The sequence below is a fragment of the Pteronotus mesoamericanus genome, unplaced genomic scaffold (assembly GCF_021234165.1).
Source record: "Pteronotus mesoamericanus isolate MK-2021 breed Mesoamerican mustached bat unplaced genomic scaffold, CSHL_Meso_final contig_78, whole genome shotgun sequence".
Taxonomy (NCBI): Eukaryota; Metazoa; Chordata; class Mammalia; order Chiroptera; family Mormoopidae; genus Pteronotus; species Pteronotus mesoamericanus.
In genome coordinates this window covers 6794788-6819299 of record NW_026555258.1, presented here as the reverse complement: position 1 = coordinate 6819299, position 24512 = coordinate 6794788, and the positions used below count along the sequence as shown (strand labels likewise).

The 24512-nt window shown below is 52.4% G+C and overlaps 2 protein-coding genes across 3 annotated transcripts in view; one reads left to right on the top strand and one right to left on the bottom strand.

Annotated features, from left to right (window-relative positions):
• LOC129079261 (zinc finger and BTB domain-containing protein 34) overlaps positions 1-24512 on the top strand; it is a 265100-nt gene that overhangs the window by 152399 nt on the left and 88189 nt on the right. The window lies entirely within an intron of this gene.
• ANGPTL2 (angiopoietin like 2) overlaps positions 1-24512 on the bottom strand; it is a 34090-nt gene that overhangs the window by 2353 nt on the left and 7225 nt on the right. For both annotated transcript variants that reach the window (XM_054584362.1, XM_054584363.1), the window contains exons 2-4: positions 16485-17350; positions 2018-2211; positions 1029-1299 (exon numbers count right to left, since the gene is read on the bottom strand). In XM_054584362.1, the coding sequence (XP_054440337.1) occupies positions 1029-1299; positions 2018-2211; positions 16485-17301 (1282 nt within the window). In that variant the 5' untranslated portion in view covers positions 17302-17350. The remainder of the gene's footprint in view (positions 1-1028; positions 1300-2017; positions 2212-16484; positions 17351-24512) is intronic.

Genomic DNA, 24512 nt, shown 5'->3' with positions numbered 1-24512 from the left:
ATCCTTCTGGATTTTTCTGCCAAGGACAAGCTGCTCGGAGCAGCAGTGAAAGTGTGGGCAAGGTGCAAGCGTCGTGCAGGGGCACTGCCCTTCACAAGAAGGCGGAGGAGGAGGAGCCACTGTCTGCTTGGGCTGCTGTTAGTTAAAAGAGGGGGCTCCCAGTCCCCGATCAGGCCTAGGAAGCAGGCGGTCACTCAGGGGAAGGGCAGCCCCAGTCGAGCTTGTAGGTGGCGGGCCTGATGGGCCTGGTGGCCTGCTCTGGCTGAGGCCTCAGGGTGAAGTGAGGGGGAGCAGGCCAGCTGAGGCAGGAAGCAGAGGGGAGACCGAGTCCCGGGCGCCTCAGAGCCCCGGGCAGCGCAGGTTTCCCCCCGCATGTTTCTCAGGTCCCCCTGGACTGTGACTTGAGACCACAAGGACCCAGCATTGGGTTTGGAGAGCAGGGAGAGCCCTGGTCAGAGCGCTAGCCTCCATCTGCTGCAGAGGCCCCTGCTCAGCCCGTGGCCCGGGCCTGCTGGGACTAGCAGCTCAGCTCCTCACTGCCCACTGCCTGCTGCCCACACGTCGAGGCAGGCCTGGCGGGGTCGGGGGGCTCAAAGAGCAGCCTTCTCCCTGCTCCTCGTTGCCACGTGTAGACTAAGGCCCAGACTAAACAGGCTGCCCGAGGGCACATGGCTGGTAGGGAGTGGAGCCAGCATTGTGTTCCAGGGCACATGGCCCAGTGTCCGTGGGGATGTGTAGCCTGACGCTTGGTGCCACAGGCAGAGAGGTGATGTGAGTGCACCTGGATTAGCCATCAAATGTATAATTTGTGCACCTCTTCACCTCTGCCTTTTTGTAAATGTCACTCTGACCCAGCTTTGCAAAGGGGATCTGTGGGCAGTGGGCGAAGCAGAGACCTTTGGGGGCAGGGAGAGGGTCACGCAGCTGGGCCCTGGGATCCTTCAGTTCCCAGGCCCTGGAGTCTGGGGCTCTGGCTTTGGCTGACCTCTTCTCCAGCTTCCACCTGGGTTTGACCCCACTGGTCCTACCTGTGTAGACATCATGGTCTCTATCCAGGGTAGTGAACTGCTTGCCGTTGTGCCAAGTAAAGGAGTCGCCAGCATTGCCATGGTAGCGTCCAAGCCGCAGCTTGTAATACTCGCTCTCAGGTTCCAGGCGGAAGCTGGCATATTCGGCAAAGACCTTGCGACCAGACCAGTCCTCCATGGTCACCAGCAGTTTGTAGTTGCCTTGGTTTGTCAGCCAGTAAATGTTCTCCAGGCCCAGCCAGTACTCGCCATCAATGTTCCCAAACCCTTGCTGGGGAAAGCACAGGAGAGCATTAGTAGGGATCTGCGGGGCCCTTAGCCAGCAGGGCCTGGCTGTGAGAGGCTCAGCCCTGGAGAGAGAGGCCAGGAAGAGGCAGAGCCCGAGGCTCGGATGGTACCTGGCAGGCACCCAGTCAGCAGAGCTGCTCTGCCTGTCTGTAGGACCACCTCTTTGCTTAGAGAAGGGAGGCAGGAGTACGGCTGAGTGCTAGCAGCCTTTCGTACTCTGCGGATGAGTATTCAACCTCCTGCGAATTGGGATCCCAAAGAATGAGCTCTGGAATTAGGACCTGGAATTAGTCCCAGGGACAGGCCCTTGGGAGCCTACAGACTTGGCCCTTCTGGCTGTGCTAACGTGTCTTTCCCCAAGGGAGCCCCTGCCAGGAGGGAGCTGCGCCCCACACTCAGGCTGGCGAGAGGGGCCACCGCACACCAGCATTTCTAAATCCCTACCCCGTCTGTCGGGCTTTGGCCCGGACTCCAGGCTCTTGTCTCACAGCCCTTATGAGTGGCGGGCAGGGAAATAGCTACTGGGCCTCGCCATCCCTGGGGTCTTGCAGAATTGGCCCTGTCAGTGTCCTTCTTGCGTCAGGTGCTTGCAGTTTGGGTCAGTGCATACCTTCCCTCTGAGTGGCTCTTTCACTGGTCAGCAGGCTCTCAAGGAGGGCCAGTCTTTCTGTGGGCAGCACAGAGAGGCCTGTGGTCCTCACCTTGTATGTCTCCCAGTTCCTAAAGAAGTTGACAGAGCCGTCCAGGCGCCTCTGGATGACGGTCCAGCCCCCGGGGTCATGTCGCTGGTCGCACCACACCTGCATGAGACGGTTGGTATTCTCTGGCTTCACCAGGTAGATGGAGCTGGTGTCATGGCCATCCTCCAGGGCCTGCAGGCAGTCCCTCCATGGGCCTGAGGACACAGACGTGCACATGTCACAGACCTCCCTGCTGCCCGTCACCAGAGCACTGAGTCACATTCTCACACACACACCCCTGCACCCTACGCAGCCACAACCTCTGGGCTGTAGTCTCTTTTATCCGTGGTTTCACTTTCTGTAGTTTCAGTTACCCACAGTCAACCATGGTCTGAAAATATTAAATGGAAAATTCTAGAAATAAACAGTTCATAAGCTTTAAATAGCACACCATTTTGGGTAGTGTATTGAAATCTCACACCTTTCCACTTTCTCTCGCCTGGTATGTGAATCATCCCTTTGCCCAGCGGAGCCACGCTGTACACACGCCCCGCCCGTTATTCCCTTAGTAGCTGTCTCGGTGATCAGGTCAGCTGTCACAGCGTCGCAGTGCTTGTGGTTATCCTCCCCAGGAATGGCTCCAGAGGGCAAGAGCAGCGATGCTAGCAATTTGGATATGCCAAAGAGAAGCTGTGAAGCGCTTCCTTGAAGTGAAAAGATGAAAGTTATTGGCTTATTAAGGAAAGGGGAAAAAATGTATGCTGAGGTTGCTAAGATCTACAATAAGAATGAATATCCTTTCTGTGAAATTTGTGGAAAAAGAAATTTGTGCTACTTTACTGAGAGAGAGAGCACATTCATACAATTTATGGTATGTTGTTTAGATTGTTTTATTTTTCATTACTGTCAATCTGTTACTGTGTCGAATTAATAAATTAAACTTTATCATAGGTATGTATGTATAGGAAAAAACATCGCTCGTGTATATATATGGCCTGTCCAGAAGGTATCCAGTCATGTAATATGAAAAATAGAGATATTTATTGAAAAAGATACAAGATACAAGAAACATTGCACATAGGATAATGACACCTCAATCCCCTTCAAAATAGGCATCTTGGGACCTCACACAGTTTTCCCAATTGTCATCAGCTGCCCCATCCTGTTTTCCTGAATCTCATGGATGGTCTGAAATCTCTTCCCTTTCAAAGGTGATTTTAATTTGGGGAAAAGACAAAAGTCACAGGGCACCAAATCTGGGCCGTAGGGGAGCAGAGTCACCTGGGTAATTTGCTACTTCACCAAAAAACTCTGTACAAGACGTAATGCATGAGCAGGTGCATTGTCGTAATGAAACTGCCAATCACCAGTTGCCCATACCTGCAGCTTTCTGAATCATCCAAATAGTTTTTACAGAGGAGTGTTCAAGCTCAATTCAAAATTTGATGCAGATTCATTGCCCACTGGCTCAGTCATTTTGAATGTGATGGCCACACATTACACATGCTAACTCAATGGCATCTACCGTCCCCACTGTTACAGTGAAGGCATCATTGTTCACACATGCGCATTCCAATCTACTCTCCTTGGCTGCCAGGTTACATCGATGTCGCACCAACTGTTCTTGTTACATGAACAATGCCTGGAATGTTTTTGTCCACTGGACTTTTTCTGGATAGACCTCATATATGGTTTGGTATTATCTGTGGTTTCAGGCATCCACAGGGGATCTTGGAAAGTATCCCACAAAGATAACCACTGGGAAACCACTGTAAAGTGATAAAAGGACAGGAGCTCAGGGCTAGGGATCAGGATGCCTGGACTCCAAGCCTGTGTCCCTCACCCGCCACTCCCTCACAGTGTGACTTGGGCCAGATTCCTTACCTCTCTAAGCCCTCAGTTTCCCTAGTTTCTAGAAGGGAGATCACCTTTACCTCATTTAAGGTTGTAAGGATTACTGAGATCATCTGTGTGGAGTTCCTGGAGTGATTTTTAAAGTCGGTTGTGTTGGCAAAGAGAGTCACGTGCCTCCTGAAATGCAGCAGTATTCATCAGCACGGTGTGGGCTCAGCGGCGGCGGCCCACCGGGGACAGGGGCTCGCTGCTCCCCTGAGCACTGGGGACTGGGGCCGGCTGACGGCACCTCAGTGCTGACCCCACACTTGCCTTTTCACTGACGGTGTTCAGTGGAGATCGCTGCACTTTCAGTAAATGAATTTCCATGTAGTCGCAGGGGCCCAAGCCGCCGTGCTCCTCATTTGGCCATATAGCCAGCGATTTCAGGATACTTCTGGGATTCAGACGCTGGCCTCCAAACATCTTTTGGGGGAACAAGTTCCCTTCCTGCTTAATCTGTGTATTTTCCAAACAAAGCTCACTTAGGGCCAAATGCTTGGAGTTCCCGTGTTCCAAGTGGTTGTTCCATAGGAAAGTCTGTGAACTTAAAGGATGGTGTCTAGGACACAGCCCAGTCCATGGCTCTCTTCTGACACTGAGACCAGACACGTTGTGCAAGTTTCTGTGACTTCACTGAGCTTGTGCAACAACCATGTCTGAAGGTCTTTCCCCTTCCCCACTTCCATCTCCCCTGGCGGTTTCCTGTGTTTGGTCGTAGGTCCCATCAGCAAAGAGGTACAAACTTGAGTCACCAATATCCAAATAAGCTGAGTTCTTCCTTGTTCATCTGAAGAACCTTGGAAAGGTTTTCGGGACCTAACCATTGAACTAGATATTTATTTTATTAACTATATATTTTAAAATAAATAAAATCACCACACTTTGCTTTAGCTTCTCTTCAAAATATTCCCCAAACCGAGATGCTTACGATCAAAAGTGCTAGGAAAATTCCATCATGTTCTTTCTATTAATGTGTATGTTTATTCAACAGCTATTTATTGAGTCCCAGGCTCCCAGGCCTGGCAGGTACTGCGCTGGCAGCGGGAGCCCAGGGCGGTGTGGGGCTGCTCTCACATCCAGCAAGGGAGGAGCCAACCTTACCCGCCTTCTCTTCACCTCCGTTCCCAGGGAGTCTTGTCCTTCCCGCTCCATGTGGGGGGAGTGGGGAAGGGGCAGCTCCGGAGGCAGGTGTGCTCTGTGCAGATCAAACTTCTCAAATTCCTTCCTGGCTGGTGGTTGGGCTTGATTAGCCCACATGTGATGATGGCAAACCCGGAAAAGTTTGGGGTTTGGGGCTTTGTTACACATCTCAGGTGGGCTTTCCCTAAGTCCTCGCAGCTGCGTTTGAGCAGCCTACCTGGAGCCGGACGGGAAGCAGGGGCTGGCCCGACTCACCCCTCCGTCCAGTGCCCAACACAGCACTGAGAAGAAAGGTTGGCGTGCATGCTCACCACTGATAGCTAACCCAGGGCGTGCCCCTTCCATCCCCCAGGACAGGCCTCTCTCCCCTCCAAAGGGCGGGCAGCACCCCACGCACCACCTGGTAGCAGCTGTGGCACAGGCAGCCGCCTCCTTCTTTGCCTTGTGCCCCTTCCGTCCTGGGAAGGGGAAGCCAGGCCCCAGCAAGAGCACTCATGAAGGAGGAAAAGGTCTTGGTTGTGTTCAGTCCACAGCCCCAGGGGCCAGGGCAGAGAATGGGAGTCTGTCCCCGACAGCTGGAGCAGAGCGTGCAGTGGGCGTGGGAGGCCTCCCAGCCTTTACAGCGTCAGAAGCCCCGGAGAGGCCGTGGGTGCTAGGGCTGTGGCCAAAAGTTCTGGCAGAAGCCTGCAGGATGACGCCCGCTGAAAGCCAGCGGCCAGGCCTCTCACAGCAGGGCTTCTGTGGAGTTCTGGGCGGAAAGGTGGCTTTGAGAAGGTGCCATGTGGGGCAAGGCTTCCTTGTCCTGGGGAGAGGGCAGGTCAGCCTCGGGGCTCCCAGCCTCGGCTACTTTTATGGGTACCATCAATAGTTTTAGCTTTTCCTTTGGCATTTCTACAAAGAGTGCTCTTGAAAAGCGAAGCATTTTAAAATGTTTTGGGGTCACCAATCCCTTTAAGAATTTGGGAAAAGCTCTAGACCTTCTATTGGGCTTCTAGGTATGGCATGCTTTCTAAAACCATAGAGTAGGTATGAAATGGTGTTACCAAAAAACAAAAACAAAAACTCCATATGTCCTTGCACCCTGCATCTCTTATGATATCTGGGACCCATTAGTTTCCATCAGTAACCACATTTCCAAGCAATTTTCCCTCAAAAACCCACGCAGAGCTCCAGCAGATTCCCTTTTCCTTTGGCAACAGTCAGAAAATTAAATGATGGGTGAAAATTAGTCAGAAAAGTATTAAGCATTGAAAAGTGAGCAAAGGATCAGGTCGCAGAAGAGGGCAGCAGTAAGGTTGTCTGTGGCTCCATGAAAATGGCTGGTTCAGAACATCCTATCTTGGTGAGAAATGTGTACCTATTGTATATACGCAGTGTCGCTGTTGGGGGTGAGGCGAGGTGTCTTAGGATGCTCTGGAGGATCTGGGGGGCTGGGGGCAGAACCCCAATCTTGGAGTCAGGAGCCCTTGGCTCAAATCTTGGTGGCCTCATCTCCTTGCAGTGGGACTTTAGACAGGTCCTCGAGCCTCAGTTTCCTGTTCTGTGAACAGGGGGAAGGGACCCGACCTCTTCTGAGGGTCTCACAAACACAAGAGCACCCAGCACAAGGCCAGCTAGAGCAGGTGCCCGGGAGGGTTCGTTCCTCCTTTCTTTTGATAGATGAAAGCCGATAGTCTTGAAGCGGTCTGCTCCCACCTTCCCCTACCCCCACACAAACAAGTCACTGTATCTGCCTTTGAATTTCCAAGATGAATGTAAGATTATTTGCTGAGAGATGTTTTCCACAAAGGCATATTTTAAAAGCCAGGACTTCAGTGGAGAGGGCCACAAAGATACATTGAAATGAGGAATGGAAATCTTTTTTGTCAATGAAGCTGCATTTTCAGCGTGCGCGGGCAGCACTCTCCCTGTGGAACAGTGCAGAGTGCCCGGCGGTGTTTCCCTTGGCTCCGCTTCTGAAAGGGCGGCGGTGCCCGGAGCCCCAGGCCAACACTAACTCGGCAGCACCAGGGCTCTGAGCACCATGAGCGCTCCAGCCTCGTCTCTATAAAGGCCGTATTTACACTCGGTGCGGCTGCAGCCGGCACGTTCCACATGAAGGGAAGTGCAGCCACCATGGCCACGCTGGGCCTGTGTGGTCCCTTAGAGCGTGACAGTGTGGAAAGCACATGGGACATGGAGTCAGGCAGCCTCAGGGAGAAGGACAATGGCAATGGGAACACAAAACCTACAGGTCTGGGGTCCCCAAATCCCACTGTCAAACCTGGCAAGTGTGGAGGTGATCAGGCTTGGGTACCAAAGTGCCCTTCCTGCCTCCTTCCTGCAGCCTGGGGTTCTCGACAGAAGAGGGATCAGGCATGCAAGGAACATAGCCTCCAAGGGGGCCCGGAAGCCCTTATTGATGGCTGACGCAGGGCACGCCACCCCAGTGCAGGGCCTCTGGTAAAGCAGAGCCGGAGTCTGCAGCCAGGCCAGGCCCACGTGCAACTTCATAGTCCCGCTTTCCCCCTGGGGCTGGGGCAGACCTGTGCCAGCCTGCCCTGTCCCCGCAGGCCCCAGTGGGGCAGCGGGCTCACCAGCTGCATCCACTTTCGATGCAGTCGTCCCCCCATTATGGACACATGGCCTCATGACTATCTGACCAGGCAGACTGAAAGCCCCCCCGAGGCCAGCAGCTAAGGAGTAGACGGACAGAGGGCCTGTGTGTGCAGGAGAGAGGCCTCTCCTCCCTGGCTGTGCCTAGGGCAAGCGGGAAGGAGTGGGGTCTTCCTATACCACGTGGCTGTCCCACAGCTTGACCGGCCTCTTTACCCCCTATGCCCAGGTCTCTGCACTTGACCACCTGCAGCCGTGCAGAGGCCCCTGGGGCCTGTGGGAAACGTCCTCAGGATGTTTTAGTTCCTGCGTGGGCACTGGGGAGAGGCTTCTGTGATATCACCAAGACACTGCTTTTGCGTGAGAACCGTGTGCTGTTTTCACTTATTCCCATTGATAGTCTCTCTCCAAAAAGTCTTTTCACCACTCCCTGAAATGTCTCTCTAATGAGAGAAACGACTAGTTGTTGAAATGGGATCTGGAATTTTTTAGCCAAATTTCCCCATCTCTGAGAGCCGGGGCACGTGGCATGCTTAGGTGCGAGTCCCGGCCTGGCCCGGGACAGGCGTGCAGGGTGTCCCTTGAGAGGGCAGGAGAGCAGCCACCTGGGGAGGGCGCACAGGGTCAGTTACAGGTAGTGCTCATGTCTCATTTATCCAGAAGGCTCAGGGAAATCATATTTCGGTTATGAACATGCATATTCTCTGTCAATCGCCACTTTTCAGTGAACCAGAGTACAAAACAATAACCTAAACCCAGGACAGCTGGTGCATTCCCTAAGGTGTCTCAAGTTCCTGCAGGGCCTCGGAGTTGACATAGTGTTTCTGGTCCTTCTGAGAAAAGGGCCCACATGCTTGTGCCTGCTGTTCAGGCCGGTTAACGTGCCCTCTGACCCTGGGCACAGGGCCCGGGGCCAACGAGCTTTTCAGGAATTTATGAAAGTGTTCAAGGCCTAAGAAAATTCATTAGTTCTAAACTATGAGAAGAGAACTACAAAATGAAAATTTATGAGGGTATAATAAATAACATTTCTGCAAAATGTAACATCTTGTCAGATTGTTTAATTTTTAAATTTAGCCTTCATTAAAGTGTTACTCCTTTTGAAAACAATTTGTAGGTAGGTTTTTCTCACTTCTCAAAAATTCCTGAACATGCTTGAGAAATCAGAGCCATCCATAAATTAATTGTGTTACTCTTGGCCAAATAATTTCAAAAGCAAAATTACTATAGTCCTTTGAGAATTATTACAGTAAAAAGTATAGCAGATGCGTGAGGCAGGTGTGTGTCAATGCCGTTGATACATGCTGAGGCCTCCCAGGGAAGAGCTCGCAAGGCCCACGCAGAGCTCACAGAGACCCTGTTCCTGCCTGTGTGACCTCAGGATGGACAGACCCTTCAGTTTCGCTGCCCAAAGAACACTTAGGAAAACATTGTGCTCACTTCTTGGTTTCCATCAGTACCCTGGGCAGGAGGAGAAACAGGGACTTTAAAGCAATTTTAAAAAAGGAGAGATTATATGAGGAGGGGCAGTGGCGGGATCATTGTGTGCAAAGGTGAGCACTCCCAGTGGCTCTGGCTCGGCAGGACAGGTGGGAGTGGAGCCCTGAGGCCCCCGGGTGCAGGGGTCAGTGGTACCCGAGGCTGTGTGGGTGGGCAGGTCACGCCTGTAGAGGGGGGCAGCACATGGCTGCCTGGGTGCAAGGCTGAGGGTGGCCAAGGCCCTCTCAGCACGGAGACAGGCAGTGCGGTCCTGCAGGCACCTCTCACAAGAGCCTGTCCGGCCGGGGATCACAGCTCACGGTGCCGGACAGGCCGTGGTCCTGTGGTCTGCCAGCCCCTTGGCCTTTTCCAGAAAAGGGAGTCGGCTTATGGGCTTGTTCTTAGAAAACCCATGTTGGCTTTCATCGATGCCCTTTTAATTTTCTAAATGCTCACAAGTCCCTCTTTATAATCTTTTCCCTAATTTTTCTGGGTCTTGACTAGAAGCCAGTTGGTATCTATTTCTAGTATTTTGTCTTTTTTCTCTTTCTGAAAACAGGACACTGGCCCAGTGCTAAGCCTGGTGTTTGTGAGTTCTTGGTGATTGCTGGTGGCGCTTCTGAGTGTCTGTCTGCAGGGCCCTCGGCCCTCGTCCCCCTGTCCCCCGGGAAGTCTTCCCCAGCCCCAGAAGAGCTACTTCTCCTCCTTGGGGTCCCCACAGTGTCTCATAGATTCATCCCTACTAGGATATAATAAGGAGGATGGTTACCAGGTACCTGGAGCCTTCGCAGGCCCTTCCATGGCATCCTCGGGAGTCCCTGCAACAGTGAGGAGGCCGCGGCTGAGACCCCACAGCCGCAAAGGGGACGACCTAGGGTTATAGCTCGGCTCTGTGTCCTGAGCCCCGGCGCCCTCCTCCCACTGCGCTGTGCCGGGGCCATCACGCCGCGTCAGGGTCTCCGGGGGCCCATCTCCCTGCCCAGCCATGGCTCCTTTGGCGCAGGAGCCTGCTGGGGCAGTGATCACGTGTTGACCTTCCCAGTCTGGCCGCCCACGCGCCTTCCTCCATCTCCCACTTTGTCACCACCGTCAACTGCAGTCCCTTCGCCATCTTCATTCTGGTCTTTTCAGTTTGAGAAGCAATAATAATAAATCCACCTGGAAACAGGGACCCCACAATAGCGGGTAATCAGGATGCAGACCAAACCGTGGGAAAGGAAACCTGTGCTCTGGGGAAGTCTGGATAGTGTGCAGCAGCGAGTCGGCACGTTCCGAATTTTCTGTTCTTTTGGATATGACTCCAGCATACCACTTCATTTCAGCATTTAGATATTTAATAAAGAAAACTACTATGTGTGTCACTTAAACTAAACATTTGTAGCAAAATTTTTCTCTGTATGTACAGTAATTTTAACTTAAATTATTGTATCCCCAAAAATCTATTAAGGGAAAAATCATTCATTCATTTAAAAAATGCTACAAAATCACTCTGGGTCCTGTAGCCCCACAGGCTCATCTTGAGGTCCAGGGCGCCGAGGCTGCGCAGCTGCTGCAGGGGTTGTCAGAGGGACCACCTGCAGTGTCCCCGTAAGCAGCCTCTGCTGCCTGCGGCCTTTCTCAGTCCCAGGAGGGACCACTGAGGAGCACACAGCGTTACTTGCACAGCGGCATACTGCCCACTGCACCCAGCAGACCTAACCGACTCTCTAGACGCCGTGTAGGATGCGAACTCAGTTCTGCTTTCCTTATCATTTTCCCTGGGAAGCGTGTCAGGATGCAGTGCGCTACAGAAACGCACACCGCAAATCCCTTTGGGGGACCAGTGAGCTGGCCGCAGATGCCTCAGCTCCAGGATTTTCTAGATAACTTTCAGTTTGCCAAGTGCCAAACTGTTGGGATTTCCTGGCCACAGGATGTCAGGTCACCACTGTTAACTGTAAAAAGTTGATAGTTTATCTCCTCCTGGGGCTGGAAATAGCCTGAGCATTCAGCCAGATGTCTTCCTTAGAAAATGCCTGTGTCATAGAGGAAGAGCTTGCCATTACACTACAAGTTTCTCTGTGACCTGGTCCCCAAGTGGTACCCCAGGAGGGGAAAAGAGAAAGCAAAGCTAGAACGCAAACGACCTGGCTCGAGCTGGAGCAGCTTTTGTTTATGAAGAAGCTAACAAAGAATGCTCTTTGAAATATCACTGGATTACGTAGTTTGTAATGAATTTGGGAATCTCATTTTGTTCAACAATAACATTTTAGAAACGAGACAGCCTAGTGCAGTGCACAGCACAGGCTCTGGAGGCAAGAGAGCTGGGTTGGGTTTTCCCTCAGCCTCTGTGGCCTGGAAGGCCTGTCAGTGGTGGCTGGTGTCCCCCTCACGGTCCTCACAGTTCCCAGTTGTCTCCCCGGCCCCCGACAGCCGTGCAGGCTTAGAAGCCCAGCCGGCCGGAGCCGATCCGCCCATCTGACCAACAGCTTTTCACCCGGATTGACGGTGGCTTGGCCTCCAGGAAGAATGGAGGCGACAGTGTGATACATCTCATTCTCTGTTTTAAAACATGCCACTGCGCCAGGGAGCCACAACCGAGTGTACACGTTTTCTACCTCACAGGGGGAAGTAAAAGGAAAAATCTATGCAGGCTGTACCTGTTATCAGTGAGGCAGCGTGGCTGCCACTTCACGTGGCCCCACGAGCAGATTAGAGTGACCGATTTTTATATATTTAGAGTTAACATATTTAAATAAATGAAGACTTGAGACTGAGCTATACATTGAAATGGTAAGAAGTAAACCTAGAGAATTTGTCCAAATTTGATACAAATTAAAAATCAGATTTATCTACAGCCTTGGCTGGGTCCATTTAACATTTACCAAAAGTCAGGTGCATGTTATGTTTTCTGTGGGAGAGCCCAATTGGTTTATTATGCTAACCTAATTCTGCTCGCTCTTTCTTTTTTTTTTTTTTTTTTTTGCGGGGGCAGGAGGTTGCGTCTCAGGGTTATGATACAGTACACTACATGAATTTGCCACAGCAGTCCCTTTGTGGGACCAGGGAGCTGGCCACAGAGGGCTGGTTCCATTGGTTCCAAGCCAGTGGACAGCACCGAACCAATGGGTTTGCAGGAGCAGCGTTCTGTACTATTAGAAACGTGAAAGTTCTCATAGCACATCCGCCAGCTCCATTCCCAGAGCTCTTTTACAAGGAGCTGCTTGGAACCTGATACATGGAATAGTGATAGAGGGTCAGGTCCCAGGCAGCTGGCACCTGGGGCCGAGGCAGGCATTTATAGAGCGATTTTCATACCAGCTCCCCTCCAGCCTTTCCATGGAAACGTGCAGTATCCCAGCGTGCGTAAGACAGACTTGGGTTTGAGCCTTGGCCGAGCTCCTTAACTAGCTGTGTAATCTTGGCTAAGTTACTTAACCCCTGAACCTCAACATCCTAGATGTTAGAAGCCCGGGGACTGCTCTTGGCGGCGCCGCTGACAGACTCTGGGATGGGCAGGCTGTGCCAGAGCTCTGAGAGGCCCTCCACAAGCTCGGATAGCTTCTGAGTCTACGGCCCCTTCTGATTCCGTTAAGAAACACGCTGAGCTGGTTACGTTCTCCTTTCCAAGAGAGAACAGCTAGAAGTGGCTACTCCTTTTGGCTTTTAAAAGGTTAGTTTCAGACAAGGCGTCGCTGTGGCAGCCAGTCGTAACACTGCCTTGCCTTTTCTGAGCAGTGCCTAGGACGGGTGCTGCGGCAGGAGGGCGGGCACGCGCCTGGCGGAGGAATGGCGTGTTGAGAGAAGGCCAGAGCTGAGGCTCCGTCCCCTCCTTCCCTTGGCCTCTGAGGGAGTGAGCCCTGCTGCCTTCCTCTTTAACAGAGAACAGGGGAGGGGGGATATGGAAAGAGTGAAGGGGAAGAGAGGAAGGAAGAGCAGCCGCCGCAGCAGGACCCAAGGAGAGAGGGCCATAGGCAGGGCCGCTTGGCCCAGGCCTCATGACAAGCATCATCCCAACCGAAATGCCCCCAGGCCTGGCCAGACCTGAGAGAGACAGGACAAAACCCCAGGAAGATGCCCGGGAAGCCAGACGCTGCCTGGGTCTCCCTCACTCAGTCTCCGAGGCCTGGGCTGGCCTGGGGCCAGCCTCTCGTCGTCTGGCTGGAAGCAAGCTGGCGGGTGCAGCTTCAGATAAGCAGCCGTGGCTCCCTCAGTCCCCTGGGGGCGAGGGGGGGCAGTCATGCCGTGGGCTGCGCCGCCCAGACAATGAGGAGAAGAGTGGATGGCTCTGAGATTGCAGAATGGAAGATTGAGAAGCTGCCAAAGCTGGAGTGCAAAAGTGTTTAATTGCAAAGGTGTTTCTGGCTGAGTGATGTCTTTAGGAACAAAGAATCTGTTGGGCAAGAGCATAGAAGAGGTTTTGTTTTCCAGGACCAGAACCTGCCCCTGAGCTCTCAGAACAGGCCTGATAAGAGGTCCTTGCTCATTGGCTGAGAGGGACCATCTGTATTTTCCTCTCAGTTAAGCCCAACACCAGGAAAGGGAAGGGGCCCCGGTCCTGCTCCTCAGGGCTCTGTCCGCCCCTTGAACTTCTCCAGCCAGGGTGCTCCTCAGTCCCAGCTGGCAGCCCTGGTGTGGGAGCTCAGTTGGCAGGTGGGTCATAAGGAATCTGTTACTAACAACCAGTACTAACATTTAGGAGGGCCTTGCTTTAAAAAAAAAAAAAAAAAAAAAAAAGATAAATTATAGTGCATCTAAGTTATTACCATAATACAACCACTGTCTCCCCGCCCCATGCAGGTGTGCTCTCCTAAGTGGGAGAGAAAGGGGTCGGATGGGGGCAGGAGCCTTAGATGGCACGAGCTCATGCTGGGTGGTAAACGCGAAGCAGCAAGGCCGTGCCCCTGGGTCCCTGCACAGACTCATCTGCATCACGGACCCACTAGCAACTCAGTTTCCCAGTTCCCGAGTCCGCCCGGCCTACTCTTACATCAGTCGTTAAAGATGCAACACTAAGTCCCCGCCTCTGTCCAGCCTTCCCCTTCTACTTCAAGCAGACTCCGCCGTGCCTCCCGCTGTCCCGCAGCACGCACATGCCCCGATAAGCGACAGTGACGCCCAGCCCACGGTTTTCACTGCTTCTGATTTCAGGTACTTTGTTGTGTTTGCCCCATAAATTCTCACAACGTTCTGGAAATTGTGACCTTGACAGATGCTTCCCCTCAGAGAAGTCCTTTGTGAGACCTGAGGTGCTGATTTTATGGGAGAGAACTGGCGGGCCAAGGGTGGATCCCAGTGCATTCCTGCATCTGCCGCCTCCCCCAGGCCGAGTTCCCAGAGGTCAGGTGCCATAGTTCCCACCTCCTCCTAGCCTAGCTCTGTGACCAGCACAGAGAAGGCGCTCTGCCGTTGTTGGCTGCCCCGGAGGACACGTGCCCGACTACACTGAGTTTCCACAAGCCTGAGTGCGATATTATGACTCTCGTCCCCATTTGACAGAGGAGAAAATTGAGGTTCAGAGTTAAGTAACTTTCTCATGAGCAAACAGCTCACAGGGGTAGATGCAAACCTAAGTTTTTATTCCAACTCAATATATATCTGTCAGCTCAGTTCAAGCTCAGTTAATGTCCTGAAATTTTTGAGTCAGAAACCAGAGTTGCTTAGATGAGAGGAGATCTATTTGTTATCAGTTGAGGTTGACCTGACTCCCCCAAAGAATTATATAATGTTCAGCCAAACCTTTATTTGGTACCCAAAGGGCATGTTTTACCCTCTGTGTATTCTATAAATATGTAGTAGCACACTCTGCCCTCTGTTTTGGAGCTTCTGACCTAAAATAACACATGTACAGTTGAACATGTATCTGTAGGCTGTAGATCAGCTATAGAATGCCATAGCTAAAAAGGGACTGATTGTTTATTTCCATCTTCTTGTTTTAAGATGAAGAGGCCAAGACCAAAGGAGACTCATAGCTGCCATGTACTGAAACTTAGCATGGTCCCAGGACTGTGTTAGACACATTTTCTTCCCAAGTATTTCATTTAATCCTCAGATAGGCACTATTTTAACCTTCCCCCATTGACAGGTGAAGAAACTGAGGGTCTGTGGGGTGAAGTGACTTGCTTACTGTCCCAGAGTTAATCAGTGTGGGGACCAGAGTTTGAATCCAGGCCAGTCTGCTCCAAAGCATATGCTGTCAACCTGCACACCCAGCCCGAGGGCTTTCCCGCAGGGCGCTGCGGGCGGATGCTCTCCTGCGGGCCAGTAAGCAGTGCTGCCCTGGTCTTTTGCACAGGCCACCCTCTTGGACCCAGGTTTAGTCCCTCTGTGGAATTAGTAAGAAGCTGCTCTTTCCAGGCATAGTGGTTATTTTTGGAAGTGTGAAATAAGTGTAACATAGGATAGTTTCAGTAAAAATAGCTTCCTGCTTATAGAGTGAAGTGGTACCAAGATCATTGACTGTGAGAAGATATGTAGTTAGTTTTTGCAAAGATAAATCTAGTTCTCATATGACAGCCATTTGGAAAGTTTGCAGGGTCCTGGGTGAATGAGAGATTGAGCTTCTGGGGGCTGGGCTTATGCTCCCCCCAGAGCGAGGATTCCCAGAGTCCCAGAGCACAGAGAAATCAGCCCTCATTTGGAAGTGAAAAGGCCGGAAGTCAAATCCAGTCTGAGGACCCCAACCCTAAGAGCACGTTACTCACCTTCTCAGCTAACCCCCCCCCCCGCCCAAGGAGATGCAGGGGGTAATCATGTGGTGCACCTGAAAGTACCCAGCACCGGTATCTTGGCTGAGCTTCAGAACTTACCAACAACTCCATTCCTCCCCCATAATGATATTCTGGGAATTACCATATTTTAAGACGAAACATGTATTTAAGAGTCTATGGAATCATCATTGAAAATTCTAGACAGCAGTAGACTCTAGGAAATGTGTGGGCTTTAGAAAGTCATCCTTCTTATTCAGCCCCTACAATGTGTTTCTCATACTCTGAACATGAACACACTTTTTCCTTTGGCCTGTTGTTTCTTCAGTGGGCATTTACCACTGAGTGCCAGTTCTGTGCCAAGCACAGTACAAGAGCTTGCTGGCGAGACATCCTGCTTGCCAACGCAGAGCACCTAATGCAGAGCCCAGAAAACAACAGGTCTGTGGTTCTTTCCCATCATAAGCCAGAGAGCACTTATTCCCTTCTGAGACTTCCCCGTTTCCTGGTTCTGCCTTGGAGCGCCCACCGGCTCCAGCAGCTTGACCCAAGGGATTGCTAGGGGGTTGTGCAAGCCTGTTGGCCCAGGTTCAGCTTACTGTGGCTTTTCCCCAGCTCACAGCCACAGCCAAGAGGGAGCTTTGTGCCCGGCTCTGAGGCCCAGATGGAGCAGGCTCCCGGAAGGAACTTACCCGATGGCTTGTCTGTGGAGGACGGGAGGTTGGTGAGGGTGGGCATGGTGGGCAGAGGGGGTGGCAGCACCTTCAGGTTCTGGTCACTCTGGATCTCATTGGTGGAGAACTGGTTGATGATGCGGTTGTAGGGGGACGGCTGGTAGACCTGGGGTGGGGTGGCGGGGGGCGGCTGGGGCACGGGTCTGGCTGCGGGCACCCGCTGGCAGTGCTCCTCGAGCTGCGCGATGATCTCCGATTGGTTGTGGGCCAGCGTGGCCAGGTGCTGGTACTTGTGCTCCAGGTCCTTGTACTTGCTGGCCAGCTGCAGCATGTCGGCCGTCTGGTTAAGGATCCGGTTCTCCAGCTGGGAGAGCTCCAGCGCGTTGTCCCGCTTGCGGATGATCTCATGCAGGAGCTGCATGTAGAGCTGCGTGACCCGCGAGTTCATGTTGCGGCTCTCCTTGCGCAGCAGCTTCACCTCGCTCACGATGCCGCCGTCCACCTCCACCAGCTGCTGCAGCGTCTCGATCTGCCGCTTCTGCTTGAGCAGCTCATTGTTGAGCAGCTCCAGCTCCTGCTTGTGCACACGGTTCTCCAGGAGCACCTCGGGCTCCTTGGAGTTGACACAGATGGCACCTGTGACCCGTTGCTGGGGCACAATGAAGGTGTAGGTGCATTTGTCTGGGGACTCACCAGCCCGCTTGTACCTGTTCAGGTAAATGAACTCGCTTGGCGAGCCCTCCTCAGTGCCCTCTAAACCATCCTTCTGGCCGGCAGCAGCTCCCAAGGCAGCCAGCAGTCCCAGCCACCAGCACGTCACACACAGTGGCCTCATGGTCCTTGCAGAATGGTGGTTTTTCTTTGCAAACAGAGCCTATAACAACCTGAAAGTAAACAGAAGGGGAGGCTCAGTAACAGTCCTATCACTGCCAGTGGCCTATGCCATAAATGAGCTCAGCCTTCTCACCACGCAGATCGTTCCAAACACACAGCTTCAGGAGGCAGCCCTTCTGGAAGCAACAGAAGGAGACAGGCAGGCCCCAGCTGAGACAGATAGGAAAAGGGAGGAGAGTGGGGCCTCTGAGGCAGGAGGCCATGGCCATGCCGCTCCTGGAGCCAGCTCCCGTGCCCCCAGCCTGAGAGCCCCAGGAGGGCAGCTTGAAGCCAGGAGGAGAGGGAGCACAGGCCTTGTCTGACCTGCCTTGTCCTCTGCCTCCCACTCCCCAGACCATTAAGTCTCCCCATTCATTCTACATGTTCTCAGCCCCCTGGACTTGCCCTTTGTAAGACCAATCACGGTTTCGATGAGTCAGAATTCTTTCTGATTCCTTCTGGTGGACTCCAAGTTCCACAAGGGCAGGCACCGTGTCTGGTACCGTTCTGTATCCCAGGGCAGCCGCGCTAGCATTGTGAGCTCTCAGCAAATATTTATTAAATGAATGGATTGCTAAATATAATATGGAATGTGCTCAGTTTCTAGTGGACAGTGTCAAAGAAAAGATGTATCCAGTCCTGTGGCATTTGTCCGTGTGTTAGCCAAGCTTCAGATCCCACAGAGGAACAAACTGAGGCCTCAGAAACCCAAATGTTTGCCATGGCCACAAACTACACGGTTCTAACCATCACAACGTGATTAAACCAGGCGGGACCGGCACACAGACATGTGTCTTTGGAGTTATTTGAGTTCTATTTTTGGACCATTCATACCTTCCCTAGATATCCCTCAAACATCTGTGGTGTGCCAGGCAGCGTGCTGGCTGCTGGAGATACCGCAGCAAGCGTATCTCCTGCCCTGACTTCACAGGACTTACCCATCATTACGCAGTCGCTAAGTGCCGTGAAGGGGAAGCAGCATACGCAATGAGAGAGCTTAACAGGGAACTGACCTTATCCGAGGGGTCAGGGAAGCTTCCCTGAGAAAATGACCTATACTCTGACCCTTGAGGGATGACTTCGGAATTAGTCAGGCCAAGAGGGAGGGGACGGACATGCCCAGATCCCTCCTCTCACCTACTTAAGGACATTGCTCCAGGCTTCTCCCCCATCTCTCCCGTGTGATCCCATTTCCCCTACAATCATGCTGTTATTTCTCTCACGTTAAACATCCTCTCTTGACTTCACATCCCCGTTCCAGCTACTGTTCCGTTTCTCTGCTCCCCTTTTGATCAAAACCCTTCCTTCATAGAGTTTCCTATACACAGTCTTTTCAGAAAGCCCCCCTCTTCCTGTTCTCCTTTGAGCTCACTCCTGTCAGGCCTGCTCCCTCCCCTCCATTCCAGGTGCTCTAGACATGGTCACTGGTGGCCTCATTTGCCCGGCCAGATGTCCAGTTCTTGGTCTTCATTAATACTTGGCCTCTCAACATCACTCCCTTCATGGAGCTCCTTTCCCGAACATCACCCTCTCCTCCTGTGTCACTGGCTGCCCCTTCTCAGCCCTCTCTGCTGGCTCCTGTGTCTGTCCTAGGGGGCCCCGAGCTCGGTCCTCCTTTCTACTGCCTTGTAGCTCTGCTGACCTTCAAGCATTGGTAACTCCCATGTTTATTTCTCTAACCTAGAACTCACCCTGTGGCTCCAGACTCATATATCCAACTCTTCGCCTTGACATTTCTACTCGGCTAAATCTGCTAGGCACCTCCAACTTCACTTACCCAGAAATGAACTCCTGGTAGTCCACCTATCTCCATCTCAACCTGTTCATCGCAGCTCTTCCTAGGTCAGTAAATGGCAGCTTCATTCTTCTGGTTGCTCAGGCCAACAACCTAGAATCATCCTTCCTCCCTCCCTTCCTTCCTTCCTTCCTTCCTTCCTTCCTTCCTTCCTTCCTTCCTTCCTTCCTTCCTTCCTTCATACCCACATGTAATTCACCACCAAATAATAACAGGAATATCCTGGAAATGTCCCCAGAACCCTACAGCTTCTCCTGCCTTGCCCACACCCCTCGTGCCACCTCTTCGCATCTCGCCAGGACCTAACTGGTCTCCCTGCTCCTGTGTTTGCCCTCTGCTCCCAGCAGCCAGAGCGATCCTTTTTAAAAAGTCAAATTGGGTCACTCTTCAACTCAAAAGCCACTCGTGGCTGTGCATCTTGGAGAAGCTAACTAGCCTCTCAGGCCCCCTGAACTGGCCCCACTTCCTCCCTGACCTCATCACTGACCCCTCTCTTCCTTGCTCGCAGCACTGCAGCTGCGCTGTCCTCCACCGTGCTCTCAAGCACAGTTATGACTCAGGGCCTTTGCACTTGCTGTTTCCTGTCTACAGCACTTTCCTCGTTGCTTGCTGCCTTGCTTCTTTCAGGTCTTTGCTGAAACATCAGCTTCCCAGTGAGGCCCTCTCAGCTTACTTAGGATTGTGATCTCGCCGCCGTGCCCCTCCAGTGCCCTCGTCACCATTAGACAGACACAGTGTCTCCCTACCCTACCCCTATGAATGTAAGCTCCATGAGGGTGGGGCGGGGCAAGTGTCTGTTTTGGTCACTACTCCATTCACAGTGCCCAGCACGTGGCCTGCAATACTAGGAGTTCAGTAGGTATTTGTGGACTGAAAGAAAAGACTTGCCAGCCCACAGCTGCAGGCAGTGGGAGTGCCGTGGGAGGGACAGGGCAGGCAGGCAGGGAATGACTGCTGGGGGTGGGGGCGCTGTCCAGGAGGCCATTCATCATATGTATCCATAACTTTCGTAACCTCCATTAACTGAGTGCCTTCTAGGTACCTGACCCTGCACTAGACATTTGCACGTGTTTTCTACTGTATTGAATTCTTACAGTGTCTTTTTAAGGTAGGCACTGTTACTTTCGTTTTACAGATGAGGAAATGGAGGCTCAGAGAGGCTCAGTAACTTGCCTTAGACCGCACAGGCCTGGCAGAGCCAGGACTCAGCCCTGGTCCGACGTACTCAAACCCATCGATGTAAGAAACGTCCAAACCTGTAGAGAATTTTTATAAGTTGTCAAACTGGCAGCAGTTGCTGGGAAGTGAAATCTCAGCGGATTGAGAAAATACTCTGGAGAGTGGAAGTTTTGTAGCTTATTTTATACATTAGAATTAAAGCAGGAGATGTAAGGGGAGTTGTGTGAAATACGTGGGTGGTAGATGAAGGGGGAGGGAAAAGGAAGGGGGCTCTCTGGGATTGGGTAAAAAGGCAACATAGACACCTACTTGTTTTACTTTGGTGGATACAGAATACTTAATAAACGTTTACAGCACAGAGAGATGGTGTGCGGGGAACAAGATATAACCAGGGATTCTGTGCTGTAGAGCCCAAGACTGTGCCTTGGGGGTCTAGAAAAGAAGACCACTCTGACATTTCAAAGGTGTGTTACGCTAGATGCAGAAAGACAATAGACAGCCTACCTAAGGTGAAGATTGACCTTTGTCAAGAAAGCTACAGGCCTAGGACATGCCTACCTGCCATCACTTGCTTCTCGTTAGGAATTTTTGTGCTCAGACCATCCCCTGTGGTTACTTTGGTCTCTGAGTTTGTGAGGCTGCCACGCAGGCCTCCCCTGGGCTGGTCAGGTTTACTATGTGGCCCCTTTTCCATCCACAAACCTTCAGACTCTCAATGACTACACAGAAATGTACTTAATCTGGTTTTTAGTAGTAAAACAAATATTAGCGTTACCACTCTGATTGCACATTAAATTTACACTAAAATAACCACAGCACAAGACTTGAAGGTTTTGTCTTACCAGGGCCCCCGTGGGGGCTTTCTCCAGTGAACAGCCTGGGCCCAGGCTCCACCCGTGACAGCCAGTGGGCAGTTTCCCAGACCCTGTGCTCTCTAGGGTCACACTGAGCTGTTCTCACTGGAATGACAAAGCCCAAGCATAGTTCCAATGGTTCCTTTTAGTCCAGGCAGAGAAAGGTGCCTGGGAGCCCCCGGTTTGGGTTGGGCTACAAGGTAGGGCTGCAGTGACGTTAGTGGAAACCGTGCTGAGTTTGTGAGTGTTTGCCTGGTTTCCAACACGCTTTGGCTGCTCTTGTGCCAGCAGCCACACCCGGCCCAGAACAATGGGGAAGAGCCGCCCTCCCAGCTAGGGTGGGCCTGCCCCTGCCTTCTAGGACGCTCACCTGCCTCAGGGGCTGGCAAACACCTCTCTGTGCCAACACCCATGCCAGCATGGGCCTCTGCCATGGCCCAGAAACTGCCAGAGGCCCAGGGAGGCCACTGACTCCAGGGAAGGGTTGACTTCTAGACCTTCCCAGGCAGGTCTCAAGACCAGGCAGGGATGCACTGTTTATCACTGAGTCCTCTTCCCCGCCACGTGTGAGCTCCCAGGGCATCCTGGGACCTGAGATCCTGAAGGCTGAGCCTCTCCTGTGAAGCGGGGTGTTCCAGACCACCCTGTACACTAGGTCAGGAAGATGGGCTTCCGTCACCAGAGATGGAGTAATGTGATGGCAGCGGCATCATGGCAGGGATAGCAAAGCCAGGCTCACAGGGAGGAGGGCTGGCCACGCGCAGGCGGTGTGTCCATCACTTTTACCATCTCCTTGAACCATCCCCTCGCCCCAGGATGATACAGAGTTCATTGTCCCATCGCACAGAGGGGCAGCCGGTTCTGTCTGCCGGTTTTTGACCCAGACCTCTGTGTGGCCTCGCCTCCCAGCCCTGGAGCAGCCTGCCAGGGGACTGAGTCCTCGCTGCCTTGGTGTCCCTAGTGTGTCACACAGCACTGGGCACAGAGTAGGGAAGTAGGAGGCATGCAAATGCCATCAGAGACTGTGCTGTCCATAAAGGGCATTTCTTGAGATTGTCCAATTAAAAAGTGAACCAAACTTGACAGTTAACACTCGTACAGGTTTTCAGGTTCACACGGCCCTTTGCATATACATTATCTCATTTAATCATTACGACATTCAGAACTAGGTAGTAGTAGTGTGCCATTTTTGCAAGATCTTTATTTATTTTTTTTTAAATATTTTATTTGTAGAAAGAAGGGACGGGAGGGAGAAAGAGAGGGATAGAAACATCTATGTGTGGTTGCCTCTTGCGTGCCCCCCCACTGGGGACCTGGCCTACAACCCAGGCACGTGCCCTGACTGGGAATCCAACCTGTGACCCTTTGGTTTGCAGGCTGGTACTCAGTCCACTGAGCCACACCAGCCAGGGTGGTCATGTGCCGTTTTGAGGGTAGGGAAATAGAAGCTCAAAAAGGTGTCTTCTTGCTCAAGGTCACGGTGTGAGTGGTGGGACCAGGCAAGAAACTACAGGTTCTGGGTCTTACTGTTACATTTCCATGGAGTCTGGGTTTGGCGGGAATGACTTGGAGCCGCTCGGGTTACAAGAAGGAAGGGAAGGAACAGGGCACTGTTCTGGGCATCCGACATACATTGTTTCAGGTATCCCAGTGAGGTTGTTACTAACGGGGACACAGAAACCCAGACAGGCTGAGTGACTGTCCCAGGGGTACATGGCAGATAAGGGTCGGCGCAGAGCCAGCCCTGAACTCTGGTCCGCCTGACACCCGGGCTGTGCTCTTCGTGCCGCCCTTGGCCTTGGAGTCCTTTATTTTTCTTAAAGATTCCAATACCACCCCCCACCTCAGTTTTTTGCTAGTTTGGCAGTTTTTAATGGGCAGTAATGAGTTTGTATACTTTTGCTCTCTTGATATTTATTCAACTAATTGCATCCCAAGAGAAATAACCCCCCAGGATTCCAGCCGTTTTAGACCTGGGGAAGAACTCAATTCCAATCAAAGCCACGCTCCTCAGTTTCTTCCTATGACCAACAAAGAAAAGCAAATCCAACTATTTTCCTTGGCTTCGATATGAAAATAAAAACGATTCTTGAAATGGCTTTTCCACATTGTATTGTGAGGAGTTTCCATTATGCCTGGGTTTCCCTCCCCACAAGTGGGGCTGGTGTGACAGAGCCACGTGACGGCCTCTACACACTGGGAGGTGGCCTCCCCAGCCCCCGGCGGGCCGCTGTGATCCTCCCTGCGTGGCCGGTGCTCCGGGCCACACACTGCGTGGCCGTGCCCTTCTCTGCAGCACAGCAGCCCAGGCGAGCGGCCGCTTTGTAGGAAGGATTGTTTTTATAAGATAGAGCTGTGTCCTGCCCTGTGGCGGAAGCCACTGGCCTGGGGTACTCCGGTGAGCTCTCCCCGCAAAGGTTAGGAATGAGAGAAAGTCAAATAGCAAAAGTAATAATACAGCCGGTTATCACCCAAGCACTTATATTCAGAGGTGGGCAAAAGTAGGTTTACAGTTGTTCATATGGAAAAAGGCGTTACGGTTATTGCAGGAGGTTTATTAACTCTATGTCTCACATGCTCACAACTGTAGACCCGCTTTAGCCCAGCCCTGCACACGATTTCGAGCTCCCCAGCTGCCCCAGAGGGGAGTCCCATTCATTCAGGGCTGCCACGCGTGGTGACCCAGCTTGTGCTGTAGGCAGCTCCGGGGAGCACAGCTCACAGTTGTCACCTTTGTAGTTTTGTATATTTCTATTACAGCAATTTTCTAATTCCCACAAAAATGCTTTCAAGGCTAGCAGCAGGTGAGTAAACTATTGAGATTCAAAGACCATGAGTCACTTTGCCCAGTCATCAACCAAAGTGCTACTAAGAGGCAGGGCCGCTAACAGAACCCTAAGGTACACCACACTGAGTGTATAGAAACAAAAGCGCTGAAGTCACAGGCAACTCCAGAGAGATTATTCTCTGACCCCACCCCAGGCAGGGGAAGAACAGGGCAGCTCATGGGATCCCCAGGATGGCTGACCCAGAGAGACCTCTGGGGTCAATGGAGATCTCAGGGTGGCACTGCGTCACTAGTCCGAAGGGCTCACAGGCCCCCCCCGCCAGCCAGCCCTGCCCCATGACTCTGTGATCGTGGACGGAGGCCAGGGATGAGGCCAGTCCGAGGCACGGCAGGAGGCCGGAGAGGAGGGCTGTGCCAGGGCATGAGGAAGCCGGCAGCTGGCCCCCGGCCCCCGGCCCTGGGAGCTCCCTTCTGGCCCCTGATGTCTGGGTCCTGGGAAGCCAGGAACTGGAGTTGTGTTTGAGTCAGTCTGACACATCTGAGTGCCAGTCAAGATT